Raw genomic sequence first — 17,202 nt, forward strand, 5'->3', positions numbered from 1 at the left:
ACTTTGGCTATTGCCAGCCTAAAATATTCTACTGTTACTGAAACATTAACTAAAACATACTGAATATGTAAGACATCGGAATATATTTCAGCAAATCAACAATGGGTGAAATGCAATTTTGAGAAAAACAACAACACACGTGTCATTTATGTATCAGAAAAACAAACGTTTGAACTTCAGAGGCCCACACACCCCTTTGCAACCTTTCAACTCCTTGCCGCCAGAGGCCGAGTGAAGACGGAACGTGACGAAAATGACGTCAGGTGCTCCGCTTGTCTCGTTTAGCGTACTGCGAAGGAGAGGGAAAAAAGCAAGCAACAAGAAGGAAGTGCAATGGCGACATTGGATCGTCAACTACCAAATCCGGATACGTTCCTGTGCAAACCTTGGTCGACTTTTATCAGCGCAGCAAAATTACACTATTCTGACAGTAAGTGCACGTCGATTTTGTCGTCCATTTCTATAAAAATGGCACGTGCGAACAGTGTTGTTGAACTGAGATTGAGTTAGCCAGCCGTGCCCTCCATGCATCTGTCAAAACTGGAAGATAACAACCACATATTAAGTTAGTTACCAAATGCATAACAGATCGATAAAACGCATATTTTACAAATGCTGTGTACTCATTTCTCTGATGCATTCTCAACATGTTCGTGATGTACATGGGTTAGTTTACTGCTGTCTGGCCAGGATAACTTTTCGTTGCTTGTTGGTGACAGTTTGCTTGATTTGTCAAGGCACCTCGTCAGTTAACGTTACAGCTGCGACCTAGTTATCGAGCTGGACGTCATGACACGTTCCAGCGTGGCGTGCGTGAGATGTATGTTTTAATTCAAGCACCAACTAACCTCTAGTACATTAACTCCAATATGAACCTTATTTTCTGATATTATTCAAATACAGACTCGCTCGTCGGAAACCGCTTGAAAGAGCTGTACAACAACTGGGAAGGAACTAAACTCAGCAAAGAAGGTGAGGTTGATCAAAACGTGCTGTGGTGACTGTCACCTGAGCCTTGTTCTTGTGGACTGATGACGCTCCAGGTGTCACCCCAGCATTTTGTTAATTACAAACTAATTTATATCTTGTGGCATGATATTGGTCAAGCAGGAAATGTACGGTGCATGACTATGTTCCCTTCCTGCTTACCTAGAGTTTGTACCCTAGAGGTTCTTGGCTCCACTGTAGGTTGGTGGGCCACCCAGAGTGACAGACAGGAGCTACACTCAAGTGCAGTACACTTCAGTACTAACTACCCAGTCTTCAGTTCAGTCAGACTGAGTGCCAAAGCAGCCTCTCTCAGTCCCAGCCAGACTGGAATCACCAACATGCTCTGACTGCTGATCCCAGGCCAACACACTGAGACAGAGGAAGATTGACTTGCCCTTTAGACACTGATCTAAGGCCAGTTGTGTTTGCCCTGGACCCCATAATGGATAAGGTAAGGAGATCCACTCACTCAGTCAGAATGGAGTCTCCCAGTGTTGTTGTTCCCCGGCCAAGAGTCAGGCAGGTTGTGAGACACACACACACACACACACACACACACACACACACACACACACACACACACACACACACACACACACACACACACACACACACACACACACACACACACACACACACACACACACACACACACACACACACACACACACACACACACACACACACACTCAGTCAGTCACACCATCAGCCGATGAGGTCACACCATGTGTCAAGCAGACAGTAATAGCTAACTGGGTGACGTCATTACAGTCCAATGCCTAATCATCTCTGAGATTAGTGCCAGACAGCGATTATGCCCATAGTCATATGATGAACTCAGCATTATGCCTTCTCTCCGCTACATAGGTCAACAGCTGATGCAGTCTATAATTCAGTTCATTATCTGACAATGTTGTTTAGAGGATAAGTGAGACTTGACAATGCAGAAATATAGAGAAAAATGTTATCCCCGCTTTAGACTATTTTCTCAGTGGGTGTCTGACAGACAGTGTGTTTCTCTCTCTGCCTGGGTAGCGCTCATTCACGAAAGACAAGATTGTTTTAGCAGCAGTGTTTTGGCAGTTTCTGTTGTTCTGGCAGGCGAGCGAGGCAGTAAGCTACACACTGTTCTCATTTGTCTTGGCAGAGACGGATGAAAAAAAAAAACTGGTGCTTTTATAAGTGCTATACTTGTTGTTTCTGGTTTAGGGATGTGGACATTTTAAATAATTTCACTATTAGAATAATATCAGGATTTTCTTTCTTGGATATCTGGATAGTTGGAATATGTTTTTTTTGTTGTTTGTTTTTACTTTTGTTTTTAGTAGGAGGAAGGACCTGTGTGTGTGTGTGTGTACGTGTGTGTACGTGCGTGTGTGTGTGTGTGTGAGAGACTACAAAGTAGCCAAGCTGGCCCAGTTAGCTGCTGCTTACTCATCATGCCACGACAGTGCCTGTTTTGACTGCGTCAAATCGACGTCAGGTGACTAGCTAGGTAACGAGCTAACCCAGGCTACAGTTACTGCACTCCTCGTCCTTGTAAAGAAATGGCAACACCGTGATTCAGATTAAACAACAGCCCACCTCTTGGTTGTTTGTCGTAGCCCACTCCTTCTTATTTAGCTCACTTTTAATTCTGTCATTTTAATTCCATGTTTGCGTTGATTAGAGATCTCTCACTTCACTTGCTACACTTGGAACCTCCGACTGTGGAGCAGCTTTGATTGGCCGACAAAAAAATGACCAAGCGTGAAAGGTGTAGGCTGCCAACATGGACGTCTTTTTATTTAATGGGGTGAACGCCATGAACCCCACTTTTAAAAAGTTGCTTGTTTTATTGAATGAAACCATTTCCAATGTCATCCTTGTATTTAACAATGTCACGTGGATAATTAAATGTACGTGCAAAGCATTTTCACTGTTAATTTGTAAATAAATAGGTTGAAAGCGTTGGGCCAGTAACCGAAAGCTCTTGATGTTCTCGTAAAGTTTAGAGTATTGATCGGGGATTTATTTGTGGAGGGATGTAGCTGTTTTTCTAAGTGATTTGTGATGTTTTACTTGTAGGGCACATTTGAAAAAGATGTCTTCCCTGGTAAAATAAAGGTAAAAAAAAAAGAAAGAAAGATGGGCTATTTTCATTGGAGCAGAGCGCCCGGTCTACCGGAGTGGTCTGATGCTCCACACAGTGTAGGGGCTGGACCATGGAGGTCAAGGTTGCCCTTAACCACTGATCTAGCATCAGAATAACCCTCCGCCAATCCTAACCTTTAACCATTATGTCTAAGTAACTATCTGGACCAGATCCACTCGATTTAGTTTATTTTGATCCCCATTTAGTTTTTGCAGAAGCAGCAGCTACTCTTCCTGGAAAACACAAATCACAGAGCATGACAAGTAACACAACACTGATACACTGGTGGACAAGCACAGTCACGCACATCTTAAAATATAAAAAGACATACAATAATGCCTGCTGATTGATTGTATGTTTAGTGTTAGCCAGAGTGATGCTTCAGTCCTCGCTTCCATGAGACCTTGACTGGCTCTGAGGCAGCATCCCCCTTCTCCCCAAAGTGTACAGCCAAAGATCTCCGGACGGTCCGGGACAGCATGAGTACCGCCTCAGTTAGATACCCACCAAGCATGACTGGCCTCTTATCTATTCCAGTCGACAGGACATGCCAGGTCAAGGCGAAGACGAACCAAATCCTCAGTTTTCCCACAGGTTGATGTTTATTGTCATGATTTTTCTCCTGAAGGCAGCACTGAGCGATTTGTCCCGGTAGTTAGTTGTAGGCATCGTGGTTAAGTTTAAAATCGGATTTGATGACTTTGCAGAGCTGCCTCCAGAGCAAGATTCACGACGACAAACACTAACCTGCCAATCCCCCTGGGATACAGAGTCCACGTAGTGATTTTTTATTTTTTATTTATTTCACCTTTATTTAACCAGGTAGGCAAGTTGAGAACAAGTTCTAATTTACAATTGCGACCTGGCATGAGTGATGAGTAAGATCTCTGTGAAGTTGCCTGTTTGGAAGTAGGAAGAGACATTTTGATTGGATCAGCTGAACCCCCTCCCCCTCCCAACATTAACCATGGGAGGAAACAACAAGCTGCCCTTAGATCAATGCAGCTTTCTGGTCCTTCTCCTAGCTCACCCCCTGTCCCTGTTCCCGTCTCTGTGTCCTGCAGAGATGCACGTGTTTGGCCAGTTTCCCAACCAGGAGGATTTCTGTCTCGTCGTCTGCAATGTCTGCAACCAAGTGGTCAAACCCCAGGGCATCCTCACCCACTACGGTAAGAACCCTAACCCCTACACACTAGAGTAAGACCCCTAACTCTAACCCATCACAGTAAGAGTCCCTTAAACATTGGTCAGTGCTGGACCAAATCAAAATAACATTTTATTTGTCACATGCTTCGTAGACTAAAAGGGAAATGGTTACTTACGGGTCATTTTCCTACAATGCAGAGTTAAAGTTAAAAAATAATCATAATAATTGAAAACCAGCTCTTGTCTGTCCGTCTGCTTACGTTCTCGTTGATCCCCAGTGAGCGGAGTGCGCTTACATCTGCTCTCTGCTGCTGGCTGCTCATGTCCTAGAGAGAGGAGTCTGTCTGTGCCAAGAGACAGGCAAAACACACACACACACACACACACACAACCCACTTTGAGTGCTCTCTCCTGCCCCCTGCAGGTTGCTGCCTCCAGCTGCAGTCCTCTCAGACAGGACCTAGACTTTTTCCTAACCACTAAATTGTTACAACGCATGTACATCTGACTTAAGATCTGTGCTTAGGGGAAACAGGAAAGCTTCCTCTCACAACAGCTGCTCATTGACAGGCTCTGAATAGGTCAGGTCTGCTCAGGGGTCAATGCCTTTCAGCTATGCTCCTCCAGTGTGTGTGTGTGTGTGTGTGTGTGTGTGTGTGTGTGTGTGTGTGTGTGTGTGTGTGTGTGTGTGTGTGTGTGTGTGTGTGTGTGTGTGTGTGTGTGTGTGTGTGTGTGTGTGTGTGTGTGTGTGTGTGTGTGTGTGTGTGGAGAAATACTCTTTCTGCCAGCCAGGCTGCAGGAGTCAGACAGACACATCTGTAGCTGGCGGCGGAGGCTGATTAAGCAGTTTAACGGAAAAGCTTGGTGGGGTGGGGTGTGTGTCATTCTGAGAATGTCTGTGTGCTAGACTGTTATTCATAGTGTGTGTTGTTGTCTGGTGACTCTGCTCGTATGGTCCTGGATTAATTGAACTCATTGCAGGCTCTGTCCTCTCAGCTTAGTTTCGTTTCCTGACTTTGATGTGTGGGTTTGGCACTCACTGCAGTGCAGTGTGTTGGCGAGGCAGCTAGTTGTTTGTGTGCTTGCTTTGGTTCCAGTGTGGGCAGCTGTTGTGTGTGGTGTTGAAGGAGCGGCAGTGATTGTGTGTGTGGTTTAGTGTAGTGCTGACTTGTGTAGAGTTGTTTAGTAATGTGCTACGTTGTCTGTGTCGCGATATGAAATGTATTGGCTGTTGCAGAAGGGTTTGGTGCTTCACTCTCTCTCCTCTCTTCTCTCTCTCCTCTCCTCTCTTTGTCTCTCTCTCCTCTCTCTCTCCTCTCTCTTTGTCTCTCTCTGTCTCTCCTCTTCTCTCTCTACTCTCTCTCTCTCTCCTCTCCTCTCTCTCTGGTGGGTGTCTTCCTCTAGTGCTGGTGGTGCGGATGTAAACAAACCCAGCTGAGCTCTGAGAAGCTGAGGCTGAGCTTCCTACTTCCTGTGGTTGCTAGCCTCACAGGGCTCTCACGCTAGCCACCGTTTCGCTCGCTTGGCAATGTCATGGCAATGGGCTTGAGGGACTAGGTAGTTGTTGCCCCTAACCACTGATACAGGGTCAGCTAGTTTTAAAAGCCCTTAATAATGTTTTTAAGGTTAGGATAGGGTATTTTGACCCTAGATCTATGTCAGGTGCCTTGCTATGTTGTTGTCTTAGGTCTCTCTTTATGTAGTGTTGTCTCTCTTGTTGTGATGTGTGTTTTGTCCTATATTTACATTGTATTTATTTATTTATTTTAATCCCAGTCCCAGCAGGAGGCCTTTTGCCTTTTTGTAGGCCGTCATTGTAAATAAGAATTTGTTCTTCACTGACTTGCCTAGTTAAATAAAGGTTAAATACATTTTTTTAATGAAATGTGGTAACTTGTACCTTGGAAGGGCAGAAGCACAAGACATAGACTTGGGTGCATTGTTAGATGTACGCTAAACTACAGATGTAAGTAACCAATCTGGATGGGCTGCTGTGTAACTGCTGCTGCTAGTACTACTACATATCTGAATGAGGTGGACTTTAATCCTAGCTCCCAATACAGCTGCCCCCTCTGCTTTACCTTGCCTATTTACTCACCTGCCTGACGGACGCAGTTACACGCTCACACACACACACACACACACACACACACAGAGGCCTTGACGCCTGCTTAATCTGTGTGCTCAGTCATCCGTATTGTTCTAACGAGCTGTTGGTATTTCAGCACTCATTGGCTGGGTAAGGCAATCTCCTTGTCATTCCCACAGACTGTCATCTTATTGGCTCCTCACACTGTCAGTCACTAAACTGTGACCAATGAGACAGATTCTGTGGTGTGGGTGATGCAGCCCGTCAGACAATAGTTGGCTGAGGACAGTTGGCAGGATGGCTGTGTTGCCGGGGCCAAGTCTATTTAGGAAATTGCCAGGGCAGAACAAAGATGTTGATTCCAAAATGAATAATCACGAAGATTTTTATTTGCCGACAGTGATATAATGCATTATTGTATCCCCACTGCACAGTTCACAAGCTTTCCACACAAATTTTAGTGCAAAGTCTGCATGAGTAGTAGATCTACAACAAGCATTTAATGGTGTGTGTGTGTGTGTGTGTGTGTGTGGGGGGGAGTGCCCGTGTGGCTGTGTTGTGTTTTTGACATGTCCCTCTGTCCTGATTAGGTGTCTGGGGAGTAGAGTCCCAGTGAGGCAGAGAGAGTAAAGGACCTCCCCACCCTTCTCCTCCTCCTCACCCTCCCCTCCCAAAGACATGCATAGCCAGAACCGTAAGTCTCCTCTCCTCTCCTCTCCAATGCACTCTACTACTCTACTGCAATATGGATCCCAGCGTTTCAGACAAACCTTTTCACTTGGTGGCACCAGCTCATGATTCTGTCGCACCCATAAAAAAAACGTTGTCACGCAATATACAGTTGTGGCCAAAAGTTCTGAGAATAACACCAATATTAATTTTCACAAAGTCTGCTGCCTCAGTTTGTATGATGGCAATTTGCATATACAGTGGGGCAAAAAAGTATTTAGTCAGCCACCATTTGTGCAAGTTCTCCCACTTAAAAAGGTGAGAGAGACCTGTAATTTTCATCATAGGTACACTTCAACTATGACAGGCTCACACTTCCGGCGCCGACTGAGATGGCCGCCTCGCTTCGCGTTCCTAGGAAACTATGCAGTTTTTTGTTTTTTTACGTGTTATTTCTTACATTAGTACCCCAGGTCATCTTAGGTTTCATTACATACAGTCGAGAAGAACTACTGAATATAAGATCAGCGTCAACTCACCATCAGTACGACCAAGAATATGTTTTCCGCGACGCGGATCCTGTGTTCTGCCTTACAAACAGGACAACGGAATGGATCGCTTGCAGCGACCCAAGGAAACGACTACGAAAAAGAGGGAAACGCGGCGGTGTTCTGGTCAGACTCCGAAAAAGGGCACATCGCGCACCACTTCCCAGTATTCTTCTTGCCAATGTCCAGTCTCTCGACAACAAGGTTGATGAAATCCGAGCAAGGGTGGCATTCCAGAGGGACATCAGAGACTGCAACGTTCTCTGCTTTACGGAAACATGGCTTACTGGGAAGACGCTATCCAGGGCGGTGCAGCCAACGGGTTTCTCCACGCATCGCGCGGACAGAAACAAACATCTCTCTGGTAAGAAGAGTGGCGGGGGCGTATGCCTCATGACTAACGGGACATGGTGTGATGAAGGAAACATACAGGAACTCAAATCCTTCTGTTCACCTGATTTAGAATTCCTCACAATCAAATGTAGACCGTATTATCTTCCAAGAGAATTCTCTTCGATTATAATCACAGCCGTATATATCCCCCCCCAAGCAGACACACCGATGGCTCTGAACGAACTTTATTTAACTCTTTGCAAACTGGAAAACATTTATCCGGAGGCTGCATTCATTGTAGCTGGGGATTTTAACAAAGCCAATCTGAAAACAAGACTCCCTAAATTTTATCAGCATATCGATTGCGCAACCAGGGGTGGTAAATCATTGTTACTCTAACTTCCGCGACGCATATAAGGCCCTGCCCCGCCCCCCTTTCGGAAAAGCTGACCACGACTCCATTTTGCTGATCCCTGCCTACAGGCAGAAATTAAAACAAGAGGCTCCCACGCTGAGGTCTGTCCAACGCTGGTCAGACCAAGCTGACTCTACACTCCAAGACTGCTTCCATCACGTGGACTGGGACATGTTTCGTATTGCGTCAGATGGGAATATTGACGAATACGCTGATTCGGTGTGCGAGTTCCAGTTCATTAGAACGTGCGTCGAAGATGTCGTTCCCATAGCAACGATAAAAACATTCCCTAACCAGAAACCGTGGATTGATGGCAGCATTCGCGTGAAACTGAAAGCGCGAACCACTGCTTTTAATCAGGGCAAGGTGTCTGGCAACATGACTGAATACAAACAGTGCAGCTATTCCCTCCGCAAGGCTATTAAACAAGCTAAGCGTCAGTACAGAGACAAAGTGGAATCTCAATTCAATGGCTCAGACACAAGAGGCATGTGGCAGGGTCTACAGTCAATCACGGACTACAAGATGAAATCCAGCCCAGTCACGGACCAGGATGTCTTGCTCCCAGGCAGACTAAATAACTTTTTTGCCCGCTTTGAGGACAATACAGTGCCACTGACACGGCCTGCAACGGAAACATGCGGTCTCTCCTTCACTGCAGCCGAGGTGAGTAAGACATTTATAATATATAATATAATAATACATTTAAACGTGTTAACCCTCGCAAGGCTGCAGGCCCAGACGGCATCCCCAGCCGCGCCCTCAGAGCATGCGCAGACCAGCTGGCCGGTGTGTTTACGGACATATTCAATCAATCCCTATACCAGTCTGCTGTTCCCACATGCTTCAAGAGGGCCACCATTGTTCCTGTTCCCAAGAAAGCTAAGGTAACTGAGCTAAACGACTACCGCCCCGTAGCACTCACTTCCGTCATCATGAAGTGCTTTGAGAGACTAGTCAAGGACCATATCACCTCCACCCTACCTGACACCCTAGACCCACTCCAATTTGCTTACCGCCCAAATAGGTCCACAGACGATGCAATCTCAACCACACTGCACACTGCCCTAACCCACCTGGACAAGAGGAATACCTACGTGAGAATGCTGTTCATCGACTACAGCTCGGCATTCAACACCATAGTACCCTCCAAGCTCGTCATCAAGCTCGAGACCCTGGGTCTCGACCCCGCCCTGTGCAACTGGGTACTGGACTTCCTGACGGGCCGCCCCCAGGTGGTGAGGGTAGGCAACAACATCTCCTCCCCGCTGATCCTCAACACGGGGCCCCACAGGGTGCGTTCTGAGCCCTCTCCTGTACTCCCTGTTCACCCACGACTGCGTGGCCACGCACGCCTCCAACTCAATCATCAAGTTTGCGGACGACACAACAGTGGTAGGCTTGATTACCAACAACGACGAGACGGCCTACAGGGAGGAGGTGAGGGCCCTCGGAGTGTGGTGTCAGGAAAATAACCTCACACTCAACGTCAACAAAACTAAGGAGATGATTGTGGACTTCAGGAAACAGCAGAGGGAACACCCCCTATCCACATCGATGGAACAGTAGTGGAGAGGGTAGCTAGTTTTAAGTTCCTCGGCATACACATCACAGACAAACTGAATTGGTCCACTCACACTGACAGCGTCGTGAAGAAGGCGCAGCAGCGCCTATTCAACCTCAGGAGGCTGAAGAAATTCGGCTTGTCACCAAAAGCACTCACAAACTTCTACAGATGCACAATCGAGAGCATCCTGGCGGGCTGTATCACCGCCTGGTACGGCAACTGCTCCGCCCTCAACCGTAAGGCTCTCCAGAGGGTAGTGAGGACTGCACAACGCATCACCGGGGGCAAACTACCTGCCCTCCAGGACACCTACACCACCCGTTGTTACAGGAAGGCCATAAAGATCATCAAGGACATCAACCACCCGAACCACTGCCTGTTCACCCCGCTATCATCCAGAAGGCGAGGTCAGTACAGGTGCATCAAAGCTGGGACCGAGAGACTTATAAACAGCTTCTATCTCAAGGCCATCAGACTGTTAAACAGCCACCACTAACATTGAGTGGCTGCTGCCAACACACTGTCATTGACACTGACCCAACTCCAGCCATTTTAATAATGGGAATTGATGGGAATTATGTAAATATATCACTAGCCACTTTAAACAATGCTACCTTATATAATGTTACTTACCCTACATTATTCATCTCATATGCATATGTATATACTGTACTCTACATCATCGACTGCATCCTTATGTAACACATGTATCATTAGCCACTTTAACTATGCCACTTTGTTTACTTTGTCTACACACTCATCTCATATGTATATACTGTACTCGATACCATCTACTGTATGCTGCTCTGTACCATCACTCATTCATATATCCTTATGTACATGTTCCTTATCCCCTTACACTGTGTATAAGACAGTAGTTTTGGAATTGTTAGTTAGATTACTTGTTGGTTATCACTGCATTGTCGGAACTAGAAGCACAAGCATTTCGCTACACTCGCATTTAACATCTGCTAACCATGTGTATGTGACAAATAAAATTAGATTTGATTTGATTTTGATTTGACAAAATGAGAAAAGAAATCCAGAAAATCACATTGTAGGATTTTTAATGAATTTATTTGCAAATTATGGTGGAAAAGAAGTATTTGGTCACCTACAAACAAGCAAGATTGCTGGCTCTCACAGACCTGTAACTTCTTCTTCAAGAGGCTCCTCTGTCCTCCACTCGTTACCTGTATTAATTGCACCTGTCCACAACCTCAAACAGTCACACTCCAAACTCCACTATGGCCAAGACCAAATAGCTGTCAAAGGACACCAGAAACAAAATTGTAGACCTGCACCAGGCTGGGAAGACTGAATCTGCAGCTTGGTTTGAAGAAATCAACTGTGGGAGCAATTATTAGGAAAAGGAAGAAATACAAGACCACTGATAATCCCCCTCGATCTGGGGCAAGACCTCACCCCGAGGGGTCAAAATGATCACAAGAACGGTGAGCAAAAATCTCAGAACCACACGGGGGGACCTAGTGAATGACCTGCAGAGAGCTGGGACCAAAGTAACAAAGCCTACCATCAGTAACACACTACGCCGCCAGGGACTCAAATCCTGCAGTGCCAGACGTGTCCCCCTGCTTAAGCCAGTACATGTCCAGGCCCGTCTGAAGTTTGCTAGAGTGCATTTGGATGATCCAGAAGAAGATTGGGAGAATGTCAGATGAAACCAAAATATAACTTTTTGGTAAAAAACTCAACTTGTCGTGTTTGGCGGACAAAGAATGCTGAGTTGCATCCAAAGAACAACATACCTACTGTGAAGCATGGGGGTGGAAACATCATGCTTTGGGGCTGTTTTTCTGCAAAGGGACCAGGACGACTGATCCGTGTAAAGGAAAGAATGAATGGGGCCATGTATCATGAGATTTTGAGAGAGAACCTCCTTCCATCAGCAAGGGCATTGAAGATGAAACGTGGCTGGGTCTTTCAGCATGACAATGATTCCAAACACACCTCCCGGGCAACGAAGGAGTGGCTTTGTAAGAAGCATTTCAAGGTCCTGGAGTGGCCAAGCCAGTCTCCAGATCTCAACCCCATAGAAAATCTTTGGAGGGAGTTGAAAGTCTGTGTTGCCCAGCAACAGCCCCGAAACATCACTGCTCTAGAGGAGATCTGCATGTAGGACTGGGCCAAAGTACCAGCAACAGTGAAAATTCCACTGTACTCCAGAATGTTATGACGAGTGATCAGATGAATTGCAATTAATTTGAAAGTCCCTCTTTGCCATGAAATTAATGCAAATATTGCTGCCAGTATGAATGCACCGAAATCAACCATTTATCGGATCATCAAGAACTTCAAGGAGAGTGGTTCAATTGTTGTGAAGAAGGCTTCAGGGCGGCCAAGAAAGTCCAGCAAGCGCCAGGACCGTCTCCTAAAGTTGATTCAGCTGCAGGATCGGGGCACCACCAGTGCAGAGCTTGCTCAGGAAGGGCAGCAGGCAGGTGTGAGTGCATCTGCACGCACACTGAGGGGAAGACTTTTGGAGGATGGCCTGGTGTCAAGAAGGGCAGCAAAGAAGCCACTTCTCTCCAGGAAAAAAATCAGGGGCAGACTGATATTCTGCAGATAGTCCTCAGCAGTCCAATCCCTGTACCTGTCGTTTTCTCTGATGAATCCCCTTTCCGATTGTTTGTGGCATCCAGAAAAAAGCTTGTCTGGAGAAGACAAGGTGAGCACTACCATCAGTCCTGTGTCATGCCAACAGTAAAGCATCCTGAGACCATTCATGGGTGGGGTTGCTTCTCAGCCAACGGAGTGGGCTCACTCACAATTTTGCCTAAGAACACAGCCATGAATAAAGAATGGTACCAACACATCCTCCGAGAGCAACTTCTCCCAACCATCCAGGAACAGTTTGGTGAGGAACAATGCCTTTTCCAGCATGATGGAGCACCTTGCCATAAGGCAAAAGTGATAACTAAGTGGCTCTGGGAACAAAACATCAATATTTTGGGTCCATGGCCAGGAAACTCCCCAGACCTTAATCCCATTGAGAACTTGTGGTCTATCCTCAAGAGACGGGTGGACAAACAAAACCCCACAAATTATGACAAACTCCAAGCATTGATTATGCAAGAATGGGCTGCCATCAGTCAGGATGTAGCCCAGAAGTTAATTGACAGCATGCCAGGGCAGACTGCAGAGGTCTTGAAAAAAAAGGGTTAACATTGCAAATATTGTCTCTTTGCATCAACTTCATGTAATTGTCAATAAAAGCCTTTGACACGTATGAAATGCTTGTAATTATACTTCAGTATTCCATAGTAACATCTGACACAAATATCTAAAGACACTGAAGCAGCAAACATTGTGGAAATTAATATTTGTCATTCTCTCAACTTTTGGCCATGACTACAGTACCGGTCTAAAGTTTGTACACACCTACTCATTCCAGGGTTTTTCTTTCTTTGGACTATTTTCTACACTGTAGAATACTAGTGAAGACATCAAAACAATATAATAATACATAGGGAAAAAAAGCTGTTAAACAAATCAAAATATATTTTATATTTGAGATTCTTCCAAGTATCCAACATTTGCCTTGATGACAGCTTTGCACACTCTTGGCATTCTCTCAACCAGCTTCATGAGGTAGTCACCTGGAATGCATTTCAATTAACAGGTGTGCCATGTTAAAAGTTAATTTGTGGTATTTATTTCATTAACGCTTTTGAGCCAATCAGCTGTGTTATTACAAGGTAGTGGTGGTATACAGAAGCTAACCCTATTTGGCAAAATATCAAGTCCATATTATGGCAACAGCAGCTCAAATAAGCAAAGAGAAACAACAGTCCATTATTTTAAGACATGAAGGTCAGTCAATACTAAAAATGTCAAGAACTTTGAAAGTTTCTTCAAGTGCAGTCACAAAAACCATCAAGTGCTATGATGAAACTGGGTCTCATGAGGACCTCCACAGGAAAGGAAGCCCCAGAGTTACCTCTGTGGCAGAGGATAAGTTCATTAGATTTACCAGCCTCAGAAATTGCACCCCAAATAAATGCTTCAGAGTTCAAGTAACAGACACATCTCAACATCAACTGTTCAGAGGAGACTACGTGAATCAGTCCTTCATGGTCGAATTGCTGCAAAGAAACCACTACTAAAGGACACCAATAATAAGAAGAGGCTTGCTTGGGCCAAGAAATTTGAGCAATGGACATTGGACTGGTGGGAATCTGTCCTTTTGGTCTGATGAGTCCAAATTTGAGATTTTGGGTTCCAATTGCCATGTCTTTGAGATGCAGAGTTGGTGAACGGATGATCTCCGCATGTGTGGTTCCTACCGTGAAGCATGGAGGAGGAGGTGTGGTGGTGCTTTGCTGGTGACACTGTCTGTGATTTATTTAGAATTTAAGGCACACTTAACCAGCATGGCTTCCACAGTATTCTGCAGCAATACTCCATCCCATCTGGTTTACGCTTAGTGGGACTATCATTTGTTTTTCAACAGGACAATGACCCAACACACCTCCAGGCTGTGTAAGGGCTATTCGACCAAGAACGAGAGAGATTGAATGCTGCATCAGATGACCTGGCCTTCACAATCCCCAGACCTCAACCCAATTTAGATGGTTTTGGATGAGTTGGACCGCAGAGTGAAGGAAAAGCAGCCAACAAGTGCTCAGCATAGGTGAAGCTGGTTTTGAGAGTGCCAAGAGTGTGCAAAGCTGTCACGGAAAACATTGAAAACGTCAATAAAATTAAAGTATATTTTAACACTTTTGTTGTTGGTTTGTACATGATTCCATTTGTGTTATTTCAAACAAAGAAAAACCCTTGAATGAGTAGGTGTCTAAACCTTTGACTGGTGCTGTATATTTTTATAGTAATTGTATCAAGTAATTCCCAGTGCTTTATTAATACATGTAATAGGTTACTACTATTGAAGAAATAAGCGGTTTCATTCAACATGTCCAAGCAGGGATGCATGATTCAAGAGATTTTCATGTGCAACCTAATCTAGTGATTGTCATGGATTTATTAGGATATCGTTATATTTTACTGGCAAAATAGGGCTCCAGGTGTTATTTTTCATTTTATGGAGATGATTCTGTCTACGTCTTTCTATGCATTAGGGGACAGTTAGAAAATTACTGGGGGGGTGGGGGTAACTTTTTGTTTTGCTTTGTTCCGGGCTCCTATTCGTCACACTTGATATTTTCCAAACGCCTATGATGAGGCTATTCATCAGCATAATTGACCTCACAATACACCCGTGTCGAGTAACTTCCATGACAGCTTTGTGGTGCTGTAATGAGAAGGTGCTGTAATGAGAAGGTGCTGTAATGAGAAGGTGCTGTAATGAGAAGGTGCTGTAATGAGAAGCTGCTGTAATGAGAAGCTGCAGCCGCTGTGAAATCAATCCGGAGGTGGAAAGCACATGGTGCTGAAATTACGCTAATTTGAGTAATTGTTGAAAAAAAAATTAAAAAAAACATTTCACTAATTAACTAACAACGAATGTTTTGTGTTAGAGCCTATTTCTTTCTATTTAAGAAATAAGAGGTAGGCCTACCTGTTTGGCCGATAATTATACGCTATGTTTAGATTTGTCGGACAATTCCTTCAATTGTGTCACCACTCCTTAAATACCTCTGTGTCCGTCAAGGACTTTGTATGTTAAGTTAAAACCATTAAGGGGGCAGGTCTATGTGAGGGTATACCATAGCCTACTTTGTTACAGAAAATTGCAAAAAGCCTACCCCTTTGTTTAGTTTAAGATTTTGAAGAAGTCAAAACTGATCTTTAACAGTGCTTTCCTCTGATGCTAGAAACGAGCCACAAAAAGCACGATAAAGACGAGACTCTTGCGTATGGGAATATCTTCCGTTTGCCTCTGATATTCAGAGGCTGAGCTACGAATTTCTATAGCCTCAAAGTCAAATGTACTTTGCTAGGGAGGTAATCGAGTAGGCCTACAATGTGTAACTCTCTTGCTATCAATTGAGCTATTCACTTTTTGTAAAAGAGAAGGAGTTTAAACCCAGGCAGCTTTTAAGGATGCACTTGTAACTAGGGTTGGGCGATATTATGATAGTATCGTCTATCGAGGATGATCGACAGCCATTGTCGATGGTGACGATGACATAATGTGACAGACGATGCCTAACCTATTTCAACTTGACTGGCCGTTTTAAAGAGAGAAGCGGAGTCCGGTGGTGCAGGGCAGTGCGAAGGTGACATTCCGAGGAAACTGTCTATATTCCTATTTGCTGTAGCCTATTTCAATGAATACCTTATATTTACAGAATGAAAGAGAACAATGACGACATGGCCTAGTTTCACCAAAGCGGCGCTAAATGTCCAGTCAGAAAATGTGATTTATTTTTTTCTCTCTCTCTCTCCAATAGTGGATGATTTCTCCCACCGCGCTAGTTCATGTTCAAGCAATTCATATATCTAACAGAGTTCTAGGCTATCTCAAAATTTTACGTTTTTTAAATAAAAAATAACCTACAAATATGGTAGGCCTAAGGTAATAATGAGAGGGATACAGTGCCTTCAGAAAGTATTCACACCCCTTGACTTTTTCCACATTTTGTTGTTACAAAGTTTAATTAAAATGGGATTAATTGTCTACAACAAATAGCCTGTCAATGTGGAAGAAAAATGTGAACATTTGTTAAAATAAAAAAAATATGATGCTATCTTGATTAGATAAGTATTCAACCCCCTGACTCAATACATGTTAGAATCACCTTTGTCAGCGATTACAGATGTGAGTCTTTATGGGTGAGTCTCTAAGAGCTTTACACACATGGATTGTGCAACATTTACCAATTTTTCTTTAAAAGATTCTTCAAGCGCTGTCAAGTTGACAAACATTTTCAGGTCTTGCCATAGATTTTCAAGCATATTTAAGTCAAAACTGTAACTCGGCCACTCAGGACCTTTCACTGTTTCTTGGTAAGCAACTCCATAGTAGATTTGGCCTTGTGATTTAGGTTATTGTCCTGCTGAAAGGTTCATTTGTCTCCCAATGTCTGGTGGAAAGCAGACTGAACCAAGTTTTACTCTAGGATTTTGCCTGTGCTTAGCTCCATTCCGTTTATTTATTTATTTTATCATGAAAAACGTCTCGCTCCTTAATGATTACAAGCATAACCATAACATTATGCAGCCACCACTATGCTTGAAAAAATGGTGAGTAATGTGATTTTCCCCAAACATAACTTTGTCTTCAGGACAAAAAGTGAATTGCTTTGCCATATGTTTTGCAGTATTTAGTGCCTTGTTGTGAAGAGGATGCATATTTTTGGAAAATTTGTATTGTGTACAGGTTTCCTT

General features: G+C 44.3%; 1 protein-coding gene across 3 annotated transcripts in view; it reads left to right on the forward strand.

The window, feature by feature from the left end:
- Window positions 1–266: 266 nt before the first annotated feature.
- The window catches only part of LOC118392343 (ataxin-7-like protein 1), a 34,488-nt gene continuing 17,552 nt past the window's right edge, over window positions 267–17,202 (forward strand). The window contains exons 1-5 of one of the 3 annotated variants that reach the window (XM_035784257.2): window positions 355–430; window positions 904–972; window positions 1,154–1,441; window positions 4,189–4,293; window positions 6,950–7,053. In XM_035784257.2, coding sequence (XP_035640150.2) covers window positions 7,038–7,053 — 16 coding nt within the window. In that variant the 5' untranslated portion in view covers window positions 355–430; window positions 904–972; window positions 1,154–1,441; window positions 4,189–4,293; window positions 6,950–7,037. Of the gene's footprint in view, window positions 431–903; window positions 973–1,153; window positions 1,442–4,188; window positions 4,294–6,949; window positions 7,054–17,202 lie in introns of all 3 variants that reach the window. The other 2 variants (XM_035784256.2, XM_035784255.2) reach the window with 2 other exon arrangements.

This window comes from Oncorhynchus keta, chromosome 33 (genome assembly GCF_023373465.1).
Source record: "Oncorhynchus keta strain PuntledgeMale-10-30-2019 chromosome 33, Oket_V2, whole genome shotgun sequence".
NCBI lineage: Eukaryota > Metazoa > Chordata > Actinopteri > Salmoniformes > Salmonidae > Oncorhynchus > Oncorhynchus keta.